General features: G+C 41.6%; 1 protein-coding gene across 2 annotated transcripts in view; it reads right to left on the minus strand.

Moving 5' to 3' along the window:
• LAMP5 (lysosomal associated membrane protein family member 5) overlaps positions 1 to 23,339 on the minus strand; it is a 177,047-nt gene that overhangs the window by 31,384 nt on the left and 122,324 nt on the right. The window contains exons 5-6 of one of the 2 annotated variants that reach the window (XM_069234138.1): positions 21,476 to 21,664; positions 17,376 to 17,421 (exon numbers count right to left, since the gene is read on the minus strand). In XM_069234138.1, coding sequence (XP_069090239.1) covers positions 17,376 to 17,421; positions 21,476 to 21,664 — 235 coding nt within the window. The remainder of the gene's footprint in view (positions 1 to 17,375; positions 17,422 to 21,475; positions 21,665 to 23,339) is intronic. The other variant, XM_069234137.1, reaches the window with a different exon arrangement.

The following is a 23,339-nucleotide window of genomic DNA, read 5'->3' on the forward strand; positions in this document are numbered from 1 at the left end:
TTCCAGGCAGTATGCTCAAGATCATTGCCTAACAGACAATCTACAGGCATGGCAGGGCACACAGCTACTTTCAGAGTACCAGAGACCTCCCCCACTCAAGGGGAACCAGAGACACTCTCGCGATTGTCAGTGACTATGACCTAGTGGAATGTATCTGGGACTATCTGCTCTGATGACACCAGCTGACTCTTGACAGTAGTCATACTGGCTCCTTTGTCACGCAGGGCCTCCACCCTTTGCTCATCAATGGTGACCCACTGCCTATACTTGGAAGTATTTTCTGGCATGTAGGCTTTAGGAACCATCTCTCTCTCTCCTAGGGACATTAGGAAAAACTCTGCCTGCTCCCCAAAGCTAACTGAGACTGTCTCCTCCCCGAGTGCTACACTAGCCAACCCAGGTGTCTGTCCAGTGGTGGACTGTGCCCTCTTGAGGCACTGGGAGTCGCCCTTAGAGTGTCCATGCTGGTAGCACTCTAAGCATTTGGGGATGAATTTCCCTAATGTTTTATCAAAATACCCTGACTTCTTTGCAAACCTAGAAGAGGAATGGTATCCAGCCCCCCCGGGAACCCTGACCATCTTTGTTGGAGTCCCCCCCAGATGCCTTTTTGGACACTCTGGTGCTAACCCAGAGGTCCGCCTCCTCAGCAAGCTTCCTGGGGTCAGTAAGCTTACTATCTACCAAATGCTGGTGCAACTCTGTAAAAGAAATATTGAGTATATGCTCTCGCAGAATCAAGTCATATAACCCTTTATAATCATCTACTTTGCTGCCCCGCACCCATTAATTCAGTGCCTTACTGGAAAAGTTAAAAAAAACTACCCATGTTTGTGTGGACTGTTTGGTACTGTCCCTGAACCTCTGACGGTATTTCTCAGGGGTCAGCCCAAACGTGGCAAGTAAAATGGCTTTTTGAAGTGGGTATGTGTGTTGATCCCTTGGGTCCAGTGTGAGAAGTGTGTCCCTCCCCAGTGCTGGCACATAACTCCACATAGCTGTACCCCATTGCCCTTCAGGAACCTCATGAGCCCTTAGTGCAACTTCATAAGCAGCTAGCCATTTATCTATGTCATCTCCCACCACAAAACTGGGCACCACATTTTTGGGTATACGTACCTTCATTTCTCCAGCAGGTCCTGCCTGTATGCTGCCACCATTACTGCTGGACTCAGACTGTCTCGTCTTGATCTCCAGCTCCTTGATACTCAGTTCATGAGCCAACAATAGCTTTTTCTCAGCCAAGTCTCTCTCAGCTTCAGCTCTTTCAGCTTCAATCTGTTTGGCTGCTCTTTCAGCTTAAGCTTGCTTGGCTTCTCTCTCTACCCTCCTTTCTTCCTGTTGAGCCTCAATTTTTAGCCTTGCCATTTGCAACTGAAACTCTCTCTCCTCTCTCCTTTCCTCTGTGGTCAGGCTTTGATCTGAGACACTGCTCCCTAGTTTGGCAGGGGGCACAGTTGCAGTGGTAACATCCACTGATGGCAAAAAAATCCTATGGGGGACATCTTCTGGCTCGTCCTCCTCAGCATCCTCCTCTGAATGGGCTTCTGCCCAGGCCCTCAGCGCCTTCTGAAATTCCTCCTTTCTGGAGGCACCTTGGGTGGGTACTCCCATATCCCTGCAGAACCCTTTCAGCTGTTTGACAGTGTATGTCTCCAACAAGGCTAGGTCAAAATCTCCTGCTTGGGACCCAGCCTGAGACATGTTGAGTGAGGATTTTGGTCAACAAATTGACAGGATAAACGAAATTGCAGAAAAAATATAAAAATCAAGTTGACCTTCAACTGTGGGTAGTTAGTGAAATACTTACCTACTGTATATAATCAATAAACCTTTTGGAAGAAATCTGTGAAAATTTGCGTCACTATATGCTCTACAATATGGAACTATGTACAATTATTATTTGTGACTCTGTTATTGATTATTAATTGTGGTGCACAACCCTCTTTTTTGTATTGGTGTTTCACCTTGTTGGTTCTTTGTGCAGTAGGAACTCTGTTGGAAGTGCACACTTGATTTTTCTATATATATTATTGTTCATGTACATTGTGATTAATTGGTAATTGTTAGGGATTGATGCGTCTTTTCTCTGGGCTTACTGCACTCTGTTTTGATTAAGGTACTTAGCTACTGTATGTCACTGCACAAATACAAGTCCTATCCTCACCGCTGATCACCAATGTTAGAAATTGGGTCTTTGGTTGGCAGTCAGGTTACCCCCTGTCCAAGCAAGGACCCTCACTCTAGTCAGGGTAAGTCACACACAATCTAAATTATCCTGTGCCCACCCTCTTGTAGCTTGGCACTGAGCTGTCAGGCTTAACTTAGAAGGCAATGTGTAAAGTATTTGTGCAATAAATCATACAATAACACAATATAGCACCACAAAAATACACCACACAGTGTTTAGGAAAATATACAATATTTATCTGGATATTTGCAGGTCAGAACGATCAAAGATGCAATAAGTAAATGTAGAGATATCACTGAAAAGTGATATAAAGGCCCTGATTCTAACCCCGGCGGTCTTCGACCGCCGGGGCGAGGGTCGGCGGGAGCACCGCCGACAGGCCGGCGGTGCCCCGCAGGGCATTCTGACCGCGGCGCTTTGGCCGCGGTCAGAAAGGGTAAACCGGCGGTCTCCCGCCGGTTTACCGCTGCCCTCAGAATCTCCCATGGCGGCGCAGCTTGCTGCGCCGCCATGGGGGATTCTGACCCCCCCTACCGCCATCCTGTTCATGGCGGGAAAGCCGCCATGAACAGGATGGCGGTAGGGGGGGTCGCGGGGCCCCTGGGGGCCCCTGCCGTGCCCATGCCAATGGCATGGGCACGGCAGGGGCCCCCGTAAGAGGGCCCCGCAAGGTATTTCAGTGTCTGCCTTGCAGACACTGAAATACGCGACGGGTGCTACTGCACCCGTCGCACCTTCCCACTCCGCCGGCTCGATTACGAGCCGGCATCCTCGTGGGAAGGGAGTTTTTCCCTGGGCTGGCGGGCGGTCTTTTGGAGACCGCCCGCCAGCCCAGGGAAAAACTCATAATACCCTCCGCGGTCTTCTGACCGCGGAGCGGTATTATGGGGGCGGAATTCTGGCGGGCGGCGGATTAGAATCACCCCCAAAGTGTCTTAAGTCTTTTTTAAAGCAAACAAAGTCTCTTTTAGCACAAAGTACCTGGTTCACGTGAAAAATCTCCGCAATGGGCCACAGAGGAGGAGAAGCGTGGAAACAAAGGAGTGATGCGTCATTTAGTTTTCACGCAGGGATGGCTGTGCGTCGATTTCCGGTGCTCGGTCGTGGATCCTCTTCGGGTTGCGGGGTCTTCCGATGCCCTAGGGTCTCTTGCGTGGAATCCTGAGCTTGTGGAGCAAAGTCACAAGCGCTGCGTCGTTCCGGTTCGGCGTGCAGTGAATTTTTCACCGCGGGGCAGGCTGTGTGGCGTTTTTAGCAAGCTGTGCATCGAATTTTCACCGCACAAGGAATCCACTTGCAAGAGAGAAGTCTTTTTTGTCCTGAGACTTCAGGGAACAGGAGGCAAGCTCTATCCAAGCCCTTGGAGAGCACTTCTTCACCACAGCCAGGGAGCAGCAAGGCAACAGGGCAACAGCAAGGCAGCAGTCCTTCACAGAAAGGAGTCCTTTGGGCAGCCAGGCAGTTCTTCTTGGCAGGATGCAGGTTCTGGTTACAAGTTTCTTCTCCAGGAAGTGTCTGAGTTGGAAGGGGCAGAGGCCCTGTTTATATACCCATATGTGCCTTTAAAGTGGGGGAGACTTCAAAGAGAGGCTTAGAAGTGCACAAGGTCCACTTTCAGATCCATCCTGTCTGCCAGGGTCCCAGTAGGGGGCTTGGCAGTCCATTGTGTGAGGGCAGGCCACTCTCCTTTGACATGTAAGTGTCAGGCCCTCCACCCTCCCAGCCCAGCCCGGGAAGACCCATTCAGTATGCAGATGTGTGCAGGTGTGACTGAGCATCCTGTGTTTGTGGCTGTCTGGGTAAAATGCACAAGTTAGCTGTCAACCAACCAGCCAGACGTGGATTGGAAGGTTCAGAAGGATTTAAGTGTAGAGAAATGCTCACTTTCTAAAAGTGGCATTTCTAGAATAGTAATATTAAATCCAACTTCACCATTAAGTAGGATTTTCTATTACCATTCTGGCCATACAAAATATGAAGTGGTTACTCCTTTCAGATCAGAATCTAGCACTCACACAGTATGTGAGGGTAGCCCTAATGCTATCCTATGAAAGGAGCAGGCCTCACAGCACTGTAAAATGAATTTAGGTGATTTACACTACCAGAACATATAGAACACATATGTTCATGTCCTGCCTTTTACTTAATAAAACCTTGCCCTATGGGCTACCTACAGCCTACTTTAGGGGTGTCTTCTATGCAGAAAAAGGGGAGTTTAAGGCTTGGCAATTACTTTTAAATGGCAAGTCAAAGTGGCAGTGAAACTGCAAACACAGGCCTTTCAGTGGCAGGCCTGAGACATGGTTAGGGGCTACTTATGTGGGTGGCACAACCAGTGCTGCAGGCCCACTAGTAGTATTTAATTTACAGGCCCTGGGCACATGTAGTACACTTTGCTAGGGACTTACAAGTAAGTTAAATATGCCAGTTGGGTATAAGCGAATGTTACCATGTTTTAGGGAGAGAGCATATGCACTTTAGCACTGATTAGCAGTGGTAAAGTGTGCAGAGTCCTAAAGCCAGCAAAAATTAGGTCAGGAAAAAAAGGAGGACAAAGGCAAAAAGTTTCGGGGTGACCTTGCAGAAAGGCCATTTACAAGAGTGGGCTTGAAGCGCTGATTGTGCCACCCACATGAGTAGCCACTGCAGTGTCTGTGTGTGCAGTTTTAAACTACCAATTTGACCTGGCAAGTGTACCCACTTGCCAGGCCCAAATCATCCCTTTTTATACATGTAAAGCACCCCTAGGGTAGGCTCTAGGTAGCCCTATAGGCAGGGTGCACTGTATGTTGAAAGTAGGACATGTACTGATGTGTTTTACATGTATGGACAGTGAAATACTGCCAAATCTGGTTGTCACTGCTGCAAGGCCTATCTCTCTCTCAGGTTAACATGAGGGTTGCCTTTAAATATCTCTTAAGTGCAGTTTCCCTTTGGGAGCAGATAGAGATCTAGAGTTTGAGGTCTCTGAGCACACAATTTAAAAATGCATCTTTTGGTAAAGTTGGTTTTTAGATTGTCAGTTTAAAAAATGTCACTTTTAGAAAGTGGGCATTTTCTTGCTTAAATTATTCTGTGACTCTGCCTGCTTGTGTATTCCCTGCCTGGGTCAGACTGACAGTTGGGTTGTTTTTGAATCTCCACTAGACAGTGACACAAAGGGAGCTGTGGTGCAGCCTACATATCCTGATGGGTCTTCTGGGCTACAGTGGAGGGAGGAGATGACACTTACACCTGAATGGTCTGTGCCTGCCGTCACACAATGCAGTCTCCAACCCCCTGGTGTGTGTCTGCAGCCAGACCCGGGCAAGGCAGGAGCTTGTGAACAACATAGACATTCCTTTGAAGTTTGCCTACTTTAAAGACAAAAAAGGTATACCTAGTGGACCTAAAACCCCAGATTTTCAGATCACTTCTGGAATCAAGAGGAACCTCTGCCAAGGAGAAGAGCTGAAGAGCTGGAGGAGAAGTACTGCCCCTTTGCCTGTTACTGTGCTTTGCTGGGTGGGCCTGCAGTTGCTGCTTCTGCCTGAAAGAGGACAAAGACTAGACGTTGTGGCATATTCCTGCTTGTGAAGTCTATCTAAGGGATTGGACTGAGCTTGCCTCCTGTTTTGAAGCCTTAGGGCCATCAAAGACTTCCTCTGCCAGCACCGGGACTCTCTGCTGAGACTTCTACCCTGCCAAGTGGTACCCACTCCAGTCCGTGGGCCCTTGAAAGGTGAAGCTGGTGGTACCAAGGTGGAAATGCACACATAGGAGCAAACGGAGAAAACTTTGACGCACCACCTGCAACGCGGCTGTAAAAATGACACACCACCTGCATCACAGCAGAGAAATCGATGCACCACCTGCATTGCAACTGGGAAATCGACACATCACCTGCATCGCAGCTGGAAAAACAACACTGAAATCGATGCAACCCCCTTACAGTGTGGTTCTTCATCACTGTGTGGCCGGATTTAATCTGCTTCATAGCTAGGCATCAAAATCGACGTGAATCTGCCCGGACTCAAGTTGCCTGTCTGGAAATCGACGCATTGATCTCTTGCAGGTGAGAAAAAATATGCATTTCCTACCCGACCGGAGAAGAAACGACGTTCTGCCTCACTTGTAAGGAATCGACACATCACTGACTCGCCCGTGCAGCTTTATTTTTGACGCAAACCAGGCACTTTGTGTAACCTCAATGCACCCATTGTTTTCTATGGAGTAGTACTCTTTTTAATTTAAAAATTCATAACTTACTTGTGTATGTTGGATTTTTGTCTTGTTTGTTTTAGATAAATATTGCCTATTTTTCTAAACTGATGTGGTGTCTACATTGTAGTGTTTTCACTGTATTACTGTGTGTTTTGATACAAATACTTTACACATTGCCTTTGAGATAAGCCTGACTGCTTGTGCCAAGCTACCAAGGGGGTGAGCAGGGGTTATCTTAAGTGTGTATCTCCCTGTCTGGAGCGAGGGTCCCTGCTTGGACAGAGTGCAAACTGACTGCCAACCAGAGACCCCATTTCTAACAGTTCCAAACCATAGAAATTCAACTATTAGAGACATCTCAAGTAACTATAACTCGTGCCCTAAAGTAACTGTAACTTGCACCCTTGTCATGCACTGCTAATTACCCCAAAAATTATAGCACTCAGAACATCTTTGACAACATCACTGAAAATATCAATGTAACATTTGCAGCAAAGTTTTTGATGAAAAAACTGCATGGTGGGGGCGCAAGTTATAGTTGCCTTAGGGTATGAGTTATAGGTACTTAAGATAACCCTAACTACAACAGGTAAATTTCTATAGTTTGCTACATTTATAATCTGAACCTAACTGTAACGTCCCTGTAACCTTTGGCTTTTAAGTGAATTCCTATTTTGTTTTTACTTCTATTTCCTAACTATAACATCCCTGTAACCTTTGTTTTTTCAGTGAATATATGTACATGTGTGTGTGGATGTGTGTATATATATATATATATATATATATACTTTATTACAGTTTTAGCTAGAGAAAACACTACCAAATGGCATCAGAGTGCTTTACATGAGCACCATCTTACATTACATAAGTCAGATTCATTGAATTTTAAGGACAGAGGGATTAAAATGATTTGCCTAGAGCCAATGCCGAGACTCTAATTTGGCTCCCCAGATCAAAATTGGCAGCAATGGCTGTTAAGCTACATCCATATTTCTCTGTGAAAGTCATATGCAAGTGATATGATTGTGCCTGATAACGCATAGTGAGCACATTCTATGTTGAAATGGCTTTGTGAAATAAAACAAAATAACTGCCAAAAGTATTGTGAATACTTGCAAGGATTTGCTTTACAACTGGACTTAGACATAGTTTTGCACCTTTGCACTAGTGGAAGTTTCACCCTTGTCCTTGCTTGAGAATAATCATTGTGTGAGAAATTGCGTTGTTGGTTGAGTTGGGTGTGAGCCTTTGTCAATCAACAGTCACAATCCCTTGCAGGGTGAACCACAAAAAGTCACTAAATTAACTTGTGCTTAACCCTGGGTAGCTTGGTACAAAAAGCAGTGAGGCTTAACTTGTTATGCCGCAACAAAACAGTAATAAAGTGAAACCACAACACAGTAAAAATCCTAAACAAATTTAGAAAAATAGAGTATATTTTAGTAAATTATTTGACACCAAAACAACAAAAATCCAATCAGTAGAACTGGAGTTATGATTTTTTAAACAATAAACTGCAGTATAGGACCTAAAAGCTGAAACCGTCAACTGTGGACATCTGATCGCACTGAACCGGGTCAAAGTCAAAAGTTCAGGCCAACTGTGATGGAACGTGGGTCAGATACAGTCCCTGATTAGTCCTGTTGACGGTTTATCTTCTCATGTTTTCTGCCAAGAGTCAGTTCTCGTGGAAGAAGGTCGCTGGAAGCAAGGAAAGCATTGAGGGTCGTAGTCAGGGTGGGTCAAAGAGCAGCCAGGCATCATGGACTGGAGGGCTCAAGCTTCATGTTGGTGGCCCCCCACAGGATGGCAATGCTTCTGGGCAAAGCAATGGGCTTGCAGCAGCCGTTTCGGTGCGAACAGGCCCATTTGCAGCTGCAAACAGCCCAAAAGCTTGAGTTTAAGAGCTACACCAAGGGTCCAAGACCTGAGAGGCAACTCTTAGGGATCAGGAACTCACTGAAAACAGGTCCAGGAGTTGATGGGAAAGATTTTATGTTCCTGAGACTCCGATCATGAGCCCAGCAGTCTTACCTTTTGAATCACTCCTGGGTGCTGGGATCAGGATGAAGTTGCAGGTCCAGTTCTTCTTCCCTAGGGAAGAGAGTAGCAGGTCGGCACACCAGAACAACAGCACAGCAGAGTGACAGTTCTTGTAGCAGCACAGCAGTCCTTGTTCTTCACAGAGTATCCACAATTGCAGAAGTGTACTGAAGAGTTAGTGCCTGACTTCCTTCTTTTGTACTCTGGTGCCCTGGTTCTGGAAATGTGGCAGAAGCTTCTAAACAGTAGCATGGAATTTCCTGTCTCCACTGCCCTAGCTCCAAGCTGCTGAAGTGACAATACAGGGTAGTTAAATCCTTTGTGTGAAGGCAGAGCGCAGGCTATTCAGGTGTAGGAGGGTTGTGTTCAGCTCCAAACCCCCATCCTGCTAGCAGGTGACCCACTCTGCCACACCTAATCCCTCTATTGTGTAACTGTCTGGGAGGAACTCACAAAGACTAACTGTCAGTTACACCTAGTCATGTGACCCAGGCAATTGGCACAATAGCGCTAATGGCAGAAAAATGCCAACTTTCTAAAAGTGGCATTTTTAAACTGATGATTAAAAAAATGTCACCACTAAATAGGGCTTTTCACCCAATTCCAAAGACACTAAACAAATTACACTTATAAATGTAATAAGGCAACTCCAATGGGAGAGATAGGCCTTGCATGGCCTAGTGAAAAATTAATGTAAGAATGTTTCACTACCAGGACTTGTAAAACTTAAAAGTGCATGTTCACCTTTTTAAACATATTGCACCTTGCCCTCTGGGCTGTCCAGGTACTTCCCTAGTGGTGACATATATGAAAAAAAGGTTTGGGTGTGCAAAAGGCTTATTTTGCCAGGTCAGAATGGCTGCATAAAACTGCACACACAGACACTGCAATGGCAGGCCTGAGGTATGTATAAAGGGCTACTAAAGTGGGTGGCACAATCAGTGCTGCAAGCCCATTAGTAGCATCTAATTCATAGGCTCTGGGTACAAGAAGTGCCCCTTTATAAAGGAACTACAAGTACATCAAATAATCCAGTTAGGTATAAGGCAATCTAACATATTTTAAGGAGAAGGCACAGACACATTATTACTGGTTAGCAGTGGTACGGTGCACTGAGTTCTAAGGCGAACAAAAATGAATTCAGCAAAAAGTGGAGGGTACAAGGCAAAATGATTGGGGCGACCCTGCCGAGTGTGCCAGGTCCAACACATAGCTTCACACAGAGGAAGTATTTATCACAATTTTGTGCTGGGTTGGTGTCATAAAAGTGATGCAAACCAGTGTAAGATGTTTTTTTAATTATTTACTTTCTAGCATGAAACTTGTTTTACTCTTTAAACTGACTAAAAGTAAGGCAAAGCAGCTCCAAACACTGCATTACCTTTAGCGTCAAGGGGCCATTACATGGGTGTTCCCATGCAACTACCTACCATTTCTAACATAAAACCCTATCTACTTAAAATGTGAGACAGGGTTTTGCATCAAAACGTTTTACTTTTTGAAACCATGTGTTATAAAGATAAATGTATTCATTTCTTCTTCCTTGTATCACTTTGCATGTCTGCAGGGAGGACTGTGTGCCATCTTTGAAAAGTGTAGGTGGCTGCCATCTGCACTGTGAAACACTGTGTAGCTTGAGGGAAGTTGCTCCATGTTTTCAATAACATGCTGCCTCTGGTAGCTGCGAGTTCGCAGCTGTACTTGGTCCGACATATTGTTTGTAATAGTCCACACTATCACTGTTTGCATTCGCAGCACTTGCTTAAAGGTGTGCCATGAAGCAAAAAGGGACAGTGTGCCCATTGCATATTTCAGGTCCTGGTACATCCTTTGCCATAGCTAATTGCAGGCAGTGCCACTAGAAATTGTATTGGTAGACATATAAACTTTAATAGAAAGCAACATTGAAAATACTAGAGCTGTTACACTGCATTGGCTAAGAAATAAAGGAACTGCATGTTACTTAAGTTCCCTAATATAATAATGGAAGGGAGGAATTCATGGATAGGACTGTTAGGTGTGCAAGCGCCCCCAATTCAGAAGGGCCTCATTGTGTGGCATTCAAGAGGGCTGCAAAACTTGCTGCTGTTTCCTTGATAAATATTACCATTCTTACTTCTTTAAGTATATAAAACTAAAAACTGCTATGAAATTAGGTAAGGTTTCATATTGACGTCTGTTAGGTATTTGGAATTGGTGCTATCTTACAAGAGTCTGTGATACCCGTTATTTTCACCTACTATCATCAATAAATATTACACACAGTGAATTCAGCAGAGTGTTATTTAAGAGAGAGAGGCAAATGGCACAAGGTATCCACTCATTTTATGGTACCTGGAGTATTAACATATTTACAACCGAAGGAGTGTACTCTGTCTCCAAGCTATCTTTATGATGGAACTTCACCCAATTCATCATTTTAGAACTTCAGAAAGTTTCAGTTTATTACTCTGTGTTGTGGGATGACATGTTTTCTGAAGTGAATAAGATAGGTCGGTCTAAGAACAAGAACAATGGAATAAATAAAGAGGGCATTATAATAGCACTCGCCACTTTAGAGGTGCATGATACTAATAAATATGTGTATGCAAATTTATCTCCCTGTGGTCAGAAGATATTATTCCCATAATGGTATTTCAGCACGGTTTTAGATCTTGATCACCTTGCCTCACATCTAGGGACTTAGAATTAAGTTCTTATTTTAGGATTGTGACTGTCATGTTATTGCTAAATGTTAGAAGCACTTTTTCAATATCAACATAAACTGTGGATTTATTTGCTTTCTTTCAACTGGTGTCATTCGTTTTGGATGGGACCATTATGCTTACATTTTATTAATACACAATCTACACTTAATATCTCATATTTTATTTGCATCTTCATATATGTCCAATCTAATTGTTTCATATATATCCTTTTCTTTACTTAATGTTTGTACGGTGTTCTTCTCTCCTAACTCTAATGTAAAAACAAAAATGCAGAGAAGGAACATGATTTAAGAATCCTGTGTGTTTTAAGGATCACAAAACTTGCTAGACTGATGAAACTCTAGTTGAAAATGAACTTGACGACAGCTCAGAGTAATATAGGAAGGATAGGCAGACCCAAGATATCTAAGAATAGATGAGTGGCTCATGTGAGTAGAAATTGGATGATTTCATAGGGATTGTTGACTGCCTACAATAATTATGAAAAGCATGGTGAAACGGGAGAGAACACTTCAAGTCAGAATTACGACATAGTATGGAACTAAAAATAACCAATGGAATCTGATGCCTGGCATCCAGACTAGTGCTCAAGGTCGCACAGTGTGGGTCCGGTAAACATAGGGCTCATGTCAAGGGGACCATTACCACATTTATGTAATTGTTTGATAACATGCTAATATTTTCATTATGAGAATCCAATAAAGAGCTTCATTAAAAAAATCAACATAACGCTTTTGGAGGAAAGCAGTGGCATAGAACAGTGCTAGTTCTAGTGACACCACATACCTGATAGATTTGAAATGCACAATGATACATGACATTGATTGACTCAGATGGGCCACAGATCTACATCACCTAACCTCATCTCTGCAAAAGTTCATGAGGCTGACTTACAGGTTAATGGTACTGAAAAGCTTAACTTTTCTGAAAGATGTACAGTATCGATCAAAATGCGTTGATGGGATTTACTCCTACTCACTTTTTCTATGTTGGAAACATTTTCCTCTAAATTTAGGAGCATATTTATACTTGTTTTGTGCCGAATTTGCGTCATTTGTTTAACGCAAATTTGGTGCAATACTAACTCCATATTTAAACTTTGGCGCTAGACCCGTCTAGCACCAAAGTTATGGAGTAAAAGTCATTTTTGGGACGTGGAAACCTACCTTGTGTCAATGAGATGCAAGGTAGGTGTTCCCATGCAAAAAATGACTCTATGGCCTTAGCGCCATATTTATCCCTCCATGCTAAAATCATGCACGGGGGAAGAGGGGTCAAATAATGGGGCAAAGCGTGCTTTGCCCCATTATTCAACACCTGGGTCAGGGCAGGCATTGGGGGACCTGTAGGCCTATTTCTGGCCATTGGGGTCGTGGGCATGACTTCTGTCTTTTTTAAGATGGTTTTGCATCAGAAAATTACACTAGGCTGGTTAGAGTATTTATTTTTTTACTCTAACCTGCCTAACGTCATTTTTTGGTGCAAAACCCCCTTCTCCGATACCGCCACCCGCGTAACATCATTTTTGTTTACGCTAGCCCACCCTTTGTGCCAGCTTGCGCCATTCCATAAATATGGTGCCCGGCTGGCGCTTAGGAATGAATGGTGCGAGCCAGTGCAAAACGTTTTGATGCAAAACTGCGTTCGTGCAGTTTTGCAACAAAAAGTATAAATATGCCCCTTAGTGCTTTCATCAGAAATTGAAAACATTTCAATTACCAAACACCTCTAAAACAGAATGGTCACAGTAAAAAAGAGAAATAAGAACTAAGCATGGGACAACAGATGTGTGGGGTTTTTTAAATGGAAAAATCCGACTGTTGGTTGATGGATTTTATGCCAGCTCATGGTCTTAGTTACCTAAATGATAGGACATAGTGAGAATATGGCGAATTATATGTATATTACCAGAGGGTACTAATTTAAAAGCTCAATTTAGAGGAGGGTGGCAAAGGGACATCTGCCACAAAGCAGAAGTCCTGTCTACCTTCCACAGTATAGACATTATTGAAGTATCATCACCATGTTTGTAGCATACACCTGCCTTGTTAGGCCAACGATTTTTACATTCCCAAACTGCCAATCTAAGCTCCCTGCATGTCAGGGGATACATTTGCGGTACTCACTGTGGAGGAACTTTCACACTTCCATGGTGGAACTGTCATCATTGCATTTTTTCTAAGATGGTTCCCACCATGCTGACAGACACCACAGTGGGACAAAGGACCTGCTGATGTCGCTTAAAACTCTAAATGGGGTAGATCTTCCACTGCTTCACATAATATTCCTTCATCATACTGATGGCTGGGTAGTCCAGTCACCAAATTAAGCTTTTTATCACCGAATACACAGTTACTTCTTTGAAGTGTTCCTTCCATATACAGTTTTGGGATAACAACTATGCTATGACAGAGAATGATGCAACACTGCTGATGGTTACACTGAACTAAGGTTCACACGGTTTCTTGAAACCTATGCTGGTAGTGTTGGACAGTAATTGAAAACGTATACCATGTGATTCTTGAGATACAATGGCTGCTTTAAAAATGTACTAAAATCTGTGAAGAAGTATAATACATAATTGTTTGATAAACTGGACTTATCAGCTAATATGTTTCCAGCAGATAGCACCCTAATCCTTAGATTTCTTCAGAACGCGAGGTAGCACACTTCAGACTGTTATATTATTAGTAAATATATATTCAAATGCACTCAGGACACATGCAAACAATCATGTGAAGCAAAAATACATTTCGAGGTAACAAGCTTTTAAACATGTTTTAAATAAATTGCCCCGGTGGTGTTCTTCATTTTTTATCAGTTATCTGAGCTGTTATAATATGATGGCAACTGGCATCATGTTGACTTCTGGCATCAATCAGTTATAATGACAATTTAAAAAAAAGTGTACATAAGACAAACCCAACCTGCAACTGACTAAGCTCATTGATGAATGCCACAGCAACAATTAAAGGCAGTCTGATATTCTCAATTATGCAACATTGGGCAGAATAAAGGAGAGTTATGACATATTCAGCATGGAGTTAAACCATAGTTATCTATTGTCAATGATTTACTATGTGCTTGTTGGTATCAAAACATCTTATTGCAAGGATATGTTCCTTAAGGTGAAATAGTTTTGTTCAACATGAGGCTTTAGATGTGGACCTGTCTTGTGCCACTCCTCCTCCATATGTGCATACATTTATTTTTAGATAAGTGGCAACCTGCTTAGTCGGATTCTCCAATCTTTGTCAGAGACACATCTCTTTGGTAATATATAGGATTCAGTTGTAATCTCATGTCCAGCCAATGGACTAGAGTAGTTCATTTCCTGATGTGTTTAATATATGGATTACCATGATTTAAATATCAGGTCCCATTTTAAGAAATAGTCAGTTTCTTTCTAGGAAACTTTTTTATTAAATCCTAAAAGGTATATGGCAAGATCAGTGGATAATACCACATATGAAAGCAGCATTTGGGGCTATGTGAATTTACATCCTTTATAACTGGAAGAAGATAGGTTCATTAGAAGGTTGTTGCAACACCCCCAAGCAACTGCCACTTTCATTCTCTACTTTGAGATATCCCTGCCATACATGACTATTAGTATGAATCTGAATCTGTTATTTTCCTGGGCCCCTATTTGGACCAAAGCCTATGTGGCCTCATATAAAGCTATTCTAATGAAAGCATACCTTGATGCTATCACCATCCTTCCCTTAATGTCCTCCATCAGTCCTATGTTAACCTAGGCCATCCCAGTGTTTACAAGAATACAAACGTAGTTACTGTAATGCTGGAAAGATGACATCATAGATATCAAGAGTCAAAGCTAGGTCAATAGTTGAGCTATCAAAGTCACACAGAATGGTGAACACACCTGCAAAATGCTTAGAAGGACCTTAGTGTTATTTTCTATGTGATACAAAATGTATATGTTGTAATTGTGATTATTATGTTCCATCTACAAATAAGAGTACCCAATGGAAAAGTCCTCCATTAATGGTTATTTCTTTCTTTGTGAGTTATCAACAGATTCTTTGTTTTATTTGCCTCCTTGACAATAAACTGAGGCTAATAGCAAATACACCTCTATCATCTTTCTGGTTGTTAAGCAATCCTTCTGCGTATTTTATTTTTAAGAAAATCTGTGAGAATACGATTAAATTACATATTTGATCAAGGGTGAACGTAACATACATATAGTTAGCAGATTCTTTTAAATATGGTATTCGAATGGTGGGATTCTTTGTCTAATTTATAATATTTGTGTATATTTTAATTAATGTTTCATGATTGCATACTTTATGTTATGAATGAAATTGTAGATATATAATAATGTGTTTTGAATTAATTATTTTTTGTCAATCAACGTAAATGTTGTTTCTGATAATTACTTATCTTGATTGTTTTAATGGAGTTTGTATATGACTTGAGAACGCTTTTAATACTCAAATACCACTTCTTGCACTCTTTCACATACATAAGTGTTACATAAAGATCTTGAATCGGATAGTTAGGATTGTTAGTAAAAACTGTAATTACCCCCATTACATGTAGGGTTTTTTAAATATGTAATCAGTGTTCACTAAATTATTCAATGAAGAACCCAGCACATGAAGATTGATTCCTTGGTTAAATGTCCAAGAAAAGATTTTCCTAACAGTGGTGCTGATCCATTGGAAAACTAGAACATTAGGAAATGAATGTATCCTCTTGATTAATAAGACACGATTTAGACAGGAAGTCGTACCATTCATCATTGTTGGACATTGAATAGATAGTAAAGAGGTCCAGAAAAATAAAACGTTGTGAAACCGAAACATTGATATGTATTCAGCATGGGGGAGGTATTGTTATATTCCACTAATCTACATGACATAGGTATTACATTAATATTTTTAGTTTTAGTGTTAGAATATATTTTATGTATGTTTTCAGCTTCATGAAAATGTTCTGTTCTTCAATTGTTTTTGGTAAACAGTGGATGGAACTCTACCAGGTAACATAAAACGTTACATGAGAAGCAAAATAGTGTATTGTTCAATTGAAAAACTCAGTTTGCTAAACTGCATTTAACGTCTTCAGTTCTGGCCAGCTTGTAAAATGAATAAAGACTTTGTATTTAGAGAGTGGTGGACAAGAGACATCTTTGAAAAAACAGTAGTGGCCCATCCACCATTCATATGCTGTTCCTATTCCATTTGAGCATGTTAATAAACCAAGGGATTCCACTGGCAGATCCTCAATGGCGGACCCTTGAACTGATGGCTCTTTCACCACTGTACTGCAGAATGTGTTTTTAGCTGGGAAGCCACCTTTTGAAGATGGCTTCTTTAATTACCAAATAGTTTCTGGCACATGCATAAAAAAATGATGCATTTCAATAGAGGCACTTCTTATTCTATGAGGTGGGATGATATACTAAACAGACATTGTCACGAGGTAAGTGCTGCATAATATACTGTGTGTACATTTCTTGGAAGATTGGAAGATTGGTGACAAAAGCTCTTGCAGAAAGCTATGGTGGTAACCCAGACCTAGGAAACTGAGCAATACAAGCCTGCCAAACCACATGATATTACTGTGCATCCTAACAGAGAGCAATCCAAGCCTGCAATACCACAGGCGTCTCAAGAATAAGCAGCACACCCTAGCAGTACCACTTGTTACGAGATGTGAAAAGAGTGATCAGCACGAACCATCAGTAGCACAGGTGGTTTCTATGTTTTGTGAGAGTGAACAGCACCAGCCTGCAGTTCCACAGGCTATTACAGAGATTTAAATAGAGCAGCTGCAGTTTATTATAATGGGCTGCAAACTTTACAGTTATATAATTTGGAAAATACTTAGGAAATTAAATTGTATTTATAATAGCAAGAGTGAATCCAAAGTTGCCATATTTAAGAACAACCACAATGGCACACATACCAGTGACATTAAACATAGACTACAGTGACTACAGTGACACATACAATCAGAAACACTGACAAAAGACCACAGTGGCACCTCTAACCAGTGACATACAAAACTGGCCACAATAGCATAAAAATAGCAACACAGATGAAGGACTACAGTGGCACACACAGTGAGCAACATTGAATAAGGACTGCAACTGCAGGTACATCCAGCAACACAGCAGAACATCTACAGTGGAACAGTCAACCAGCAACACCAAAGAAGGACCACAATTGCATATCAATCTTTGTGTGGGGCACACTCACAATGAAAAGAAACCGTCCAATCTGTCCTCAGGAATGAAGTGGGAGCCTGAGTAAAGTAATGAAACAGCTAATCAGGAAAACGTTTATAAATGCTGGATTATATTTGTCAAGTGCTATTGTTTTAAAGAAAAACATTTTTATGCAGCGTTTCTTTCCGATAATAAAAACTTATTTTCTTTAAAAATAGCGAAAACACATAATATCGAGCTTTTACATACTTACTTTTCATATCATACTTAAAGTAAGCAGTTTCTTATAATGCGGAACGTTTTGCATTTAGAGTAGGAAACCGTGTTTTCAAGATGAATTCTGCATTCATCAAATAGACCCTTCCACATAACGTAAACAATTGACCACATCCATTGCAAAGGACGCACAACGTAAAAGGTGGGGTGATAGACCAAACAGCCAATAGCTTGTGGTGAAAGATGTTTACTCTTCTGACGCCCACTGTATTTTGCCCTTCTTTGCTGAAAAGCCTTCATGAGAAAAACTGAGAGGTGCCCTCAAAGAAGGCCATTATGAAACGAGGCAGAAGCTGAAATATTTCTAGATGGTAAACTTAAAGGAATAAACAAAAAATGTTGCATAGGAGATATGTCCGATAACGGGCCAGTACGTTCATTGTATCTTTAGGAAAACCTAAGAGCTTGTTTTTACTTTGTGAAGAAAAGAAGCCATACATTAAAAAACGTATGATTATGACAGCAAAGTAAGGGAAATTAAAGTGCAAGTGGAAATGCTGAATCTCTCGTTGTCCTCATGACAAAGGAAAAAGCCATAAATCAATAATTAAAATGTAATCATGTCAGCAAAGCAAATGCATAAAATAACACATTGGTTTTCAAGTCACACCTGTAGTCCATCAAAAGCACGAATTGATGTGTCCTCACCAAAACCGAATGGATCAATGTAATCTTTGAAATACTACAGGCTCGATGGAACGGCCAGCTAAACAATGACAAAGAATGAAAAAAGAGATGACTGGGCTGACCCAAATCCCACTCCCTCTACACGTAATGGTATTGTATTTCTTTGAAGTATTGATAACAAGAGGACCCAGGAAGCAAAAGCTGTTAGCATACCAACAAAAGTAGAGACGTTATAACCACAACGTCTGACAAACTGAAATGTCACTTTGCAAGATGCACTACAGTTACTTGAAAATTTCACAATTTTATAACATGTGCCCCATGCAGAGTGCTGACTGGTTAGACTTAACATGGATGCTTTCATTCTATTTTAAAATACTCTCTGTCTATACCTAAACCTGTAACGGTGAAAGTAAATGTTGACTCAACATTGGTAAACTCATTTCTGTATTGGGATTCAAATAAACTATTTCCAGGAGTTTGGATGAGTAATACAAGTAAAAAGCTGTGCAGATGTCTAACTTTCTTTCTGTAGAAATTCCTAGACTATAGACTTGTTACCTCATATGGGTGTAATTGTCTACAGCAACATGAAACATGCAACACTTTGTGTTGTACGTTTTCACCCTGAGGAATTAGACAGAAAATAGTTCTGAGATGATTCTCAGGTACTCAGGTGATAACTTCGTTGCAAGAGGCAACACGAAGGGCTGTGGTCGCATGGAGCACTTTTATCATAACTTTTTTCTGCACTTAATTTGGCTTAAGGTGATGTATTGCATGCGACTTAACAAGTAGAAAACTGAATCGTAATAATTCCCACTGCTCACTCTGCTGTTATAGATGGCTATGTGCCTCAAACAGGGACATTTGCAATAGATTAGTTAATAGGCATTCTTATTCTACCAATAACAGCTCACATTTCTCTATAGTAAACTGTGTCTCATTTACCTTGAAAACTTTGTAGCACATCTAGCCATCTTGCCAGCAGAAGAGGTACTTACTAGACCCTGGTGACATTTTCATTATGGCAGCAAAACTCACATAGTTCCTGAATTTCACATAACATGAAATTCGTACATTTCTCAAAATTATGCTCTGCATCACTTAGCAAATATTTTAGCACACATTTCCCATTAAAATGTCCCATTGTGACATTTTGTGAGTGATTGGCTCACACAGAGAATGTCTCATCAAGACATATTTTCTACTCAATTCAGTCTCCTGCCGGTAACTTGCAAGACTTTTTAGGTATACATGCATTAAAAGAAAGTGACAAGAGATATTGGTTCAACAGATTTCACTAATTTTTGACATTTTCATAGACTTTAGTGAAACTTTGCGAGAACAAATTATGTGATTTTTGCCCAGCCTACCCACTTGCCAAGTGTACATGCAGGACTGAATAGCACTTCCATTGATGGGTTGCCTCACACACCATTCCCAGAAATGGTGGATACTTCTTCTTATTGATAGGGCCGTAGGGTTATCTGCTTTGGGAACCTCAGGCCCTGAAGGCCTTGACAATAGTGCATGTTTGCTGCGATATGTTAAACCTCTACATAGAGGAAATTAATAAGTCTCCACTTCAACTCTGAGGATATCTTTTTTAGATTAGCAGGAACATTCCTGTAACTCACTGCTGCTATCAACATCCATTTGTCCACACCAAAGTAGGAGATTTAAGTTAACACCAGGATGGCACTAAGAAATTAATGAACTGACTGCAGAGTTCCATAAGACCTAGCAAATTACAGAATTGCTTTTAAATGCATCTGTACAACACTATGGCATGAAAACCAATGTGATTCAAAAGACTTATGTTTCAAGTTCTTTACTGAGGGCTCCACCCTAGTCAATTTGGAAGCATTATGGCCTCCTTGACCATGGCTGCAACCAGCTGTCACTCAAAAATCTAGACTTTTAAGATTCACCATTGAGGAGAAATGCCTTAGCAACTGACATGTGGATCTGCAGATCTTACACCTGGCTTTGCATTAAGGCAATGCATGCCTCTACTAAGAGATCTGAAAAATGTCAGTAATGCTGGGCTTAGACACACCAGACCCAGAGTTCTGTGCAGTGCTGTGTGGGCAGCAGCACCCCCTGCCCATCTGCCCTCATACTGCAAACAAGAAATAGCAGAAAATGCTGCATCCACTTCACTGGCATGAGCTGTGTACGTTTGGACGTAATTATAACTTGCACACCAAATGCAATGGTTATGACCTAACCATAGTTTTACCAGTAAGTAACAACACCTAAATGCACAATGTAATTACATAACCATACATGCTTAAAAAACCAGATTTAAGAAAGGTGGCGCTGCACTGGGTGCTCCCCTTACCGCCCTCCTAACGTCACCATGTGTGTGGCGTTTCTATGATATGGTGCACAATGTTGGTAGTTAGGGAACTACCATCAGAAATTTTGATACTAGCAGAGCTGTGAAGGATTAACGTAAAAAATGTTGACGCTAATCATGCAAAGCCCATTGAGGCCCATTGTAAACAATGGTGTGCCTCCTTTTAATACCTGCTTTGAGCAGGCATTAAAAGTGCCCAAAAAATGATGCAAAGAAATCTCTTGGATTTCTTTGTGACATTTTTTTGCCCCCCCTTAATGGGGTAACGTCCCCTTTGCATACATTATTCCTGGTGCAAGCACAATGTAGAGCAAATGTTTACAAAGTGGCATAATGCATGCATTGTGCCACTTTGTAAATGTGGCACAGTGATCTTGGCTTCCTTGGGCCACCTTAGCGTAAAAAACAAAATGACGCTAATGTGGTGCAAGGAGGCGCTAGGGGCTCTTAAATTTGCCTCTAATTAGCACTACATTCATAGTCACCTTTTCATTGTGTTAAGGGTAATGTGCATGTAAACTTATCTAAAAAAATATTTACAATATTTGTAATTGCATCTGTCACATCAAGAGTGAGGTGTGCAGCATTGCATTTGATGTGAAAATTATGTTTTACCGGATTGTGGTGTGAGTTATGGACCATAGAATAGCCATATTTGACCAAACAACTTCAATTTGAAACTATAACTGTATTTTAACTGCGTGTTTTTAAGTGAACTTTTCAGGTTTTTAAACATAGGCAATGTTATAATCAAAGCTAGTCATTATGTGTATATTATCCTTGATTTGTGAGTAAATATATCTATTCACATACACAAATAAGCATGGCCAATCTGATAAATAAAAATAGCTCAATGTTCTTACCTTCACTGAAGACAAAATCATTCTTAATGTCAAAGGGCTGAATGCGAACCTCTGATAACAGCAGTGTCACGGCCTTCTGGTGGTCAGTGGAGATCAGTGAGAGAGTTTGTTGAGCTTTACATTCATAGGCCCATCCAGCAGGAGTTACCAAGGCAGAGAGATGGTGGGTAGTAGCTGTATACTTGCCCGCTAAAGACAAACCCATTATTAATAAAAGCAAGACGCTAAATATTATACAATCATTGTAGAGTAGTATTACTAGAGAAGCATGCATAATAATAGTTTAGGCATATATATATGTATATATATATAAATATACTGGTGGATGGAATTACACCACATTTGGCAGAAAGCTAGCTCATGGTCCAGAAAGTGTGCTTTTTGTGATTTGGTGTAAATCCATTCAGTAGTTTTGAAGTAATTAGAGATAAAATAATATAGATTTCTAGAGACGCGGATCCTCCACGGATCCAACTGTCCCCGCTCTGATATCTGATTGGCTGACAACACTTCAACAATGAAGTGTTGGCAACCATCTTGGGACTCAGCTTCAGTTGAGTCCCACCAAAAAAGTTTTAAAAAAAAAAAAGAGAAAAGGGGCCAGGGTAGGGTCACCCCTTAAGAATGGGCTCCAGTGATGGGGTCCCTGGGGTCGAGATCTGCCCAGGGAGGGGTGCCACAAGGCCCCCCTCCCCAAAAAAATAAAATATATTATGAGGCTGGGCCCTGGTTGATGGAGTTCCTGGGGACAAAATATGCCGGGGGCCACGTGGCCACTCTTCCCCATTGAATAGAGCTGATCACGTGGAATCCCTGGGGCTGAGATCAGCCAGAGGAGGGGTGGCCCCCAGGAAATGACAAGAAATAACCCACTCAGCACAGTCATATACAGATTGTGCTCCAATAGACCAACGATGTCTTCACCTCCACAAATGATTTCAAATACCTTGCAATATGGGATCGCCGAGTAAACACACTTGCTTTGCCATTGCCAAGCCCAGGTGTTAGGATCATTTGTCCTTTCCAGAAGTGGAGCTTTAACTGGGGCACCTGCCACGTTTATATTTGTAAGTGCTTCCTGTTGAGGTTTGAATTTCTTTGAAATGAGCATTATGGTCAAAGAAGAAGCTCACCTGCTTGTTTATCCAACAAAAGTCCACAGTTTTGCACAAAACGTCTACCTAACTGGAGTGCTTTCAAGTTAGTTAGTAAATGCTACCTTGTTGGGTAAATGTTCAGCATGTATTCTACACTACAGCAGCCTAATGGACCATGAGGAAATGTCTCCAGCAACCTTGTGTGCGTTTGACAATGTGATTTTCCTCGTGCAGCTTTCTCCAGAATTCTGTGATAACATGAATCCTCCTATATAGAGGCCAATGAGACTACAAAGACGTCACTGAGGGCCCCACAGTGTGTCTCCCTCTGATTTTGATGGCGTGTTCTTGATGGCAAGGAATATGAGGACATCTCCACAAAACAAAGAAGCATATAGATGAGAGGAAGATTTCTTGTTTGGTGAAGATTTATGTCTTTGTATTCTCTTAGACCTCCATAGGAGGATTCATGTTATGACAGAATTCTAGAGAAACAGGCAATAGGAACAATCATGTTGGTGACATTACCTTGTGCGCCATTATACAGCTGTAATGTAGAACACATACAGGACATTTACCCAAGGAGGCAGAAAGAACCCCACTTGGGTAGATATTTTGAGCAAAGCTGTGGACTATTGTTGGATAAAAGGGTAGATTAGGTTCCTTTGTAGCAGAGTCATTCTAACAGCTACTGACACACCCATACAGACACTCATAAACCCCCTCAGAGATGCACTCAGACACGCACTCAGACACTCATGCACCCA

This window comes from Pleurodeles waltl, chromosome 5, assembly GCF_031143425.1.
Source record: "Pleurodeles waltl isolate 20211129_DDA chromosome 5, aPleWal1.hap1.20221129, whole genome shotgun sequence".
Lineage (NCBI taxonomy): Eukaryota > Metazoa > Chordata > Amphibia > Caudata > Salamandridae > Pleurodeles > Pleurodeles waltl.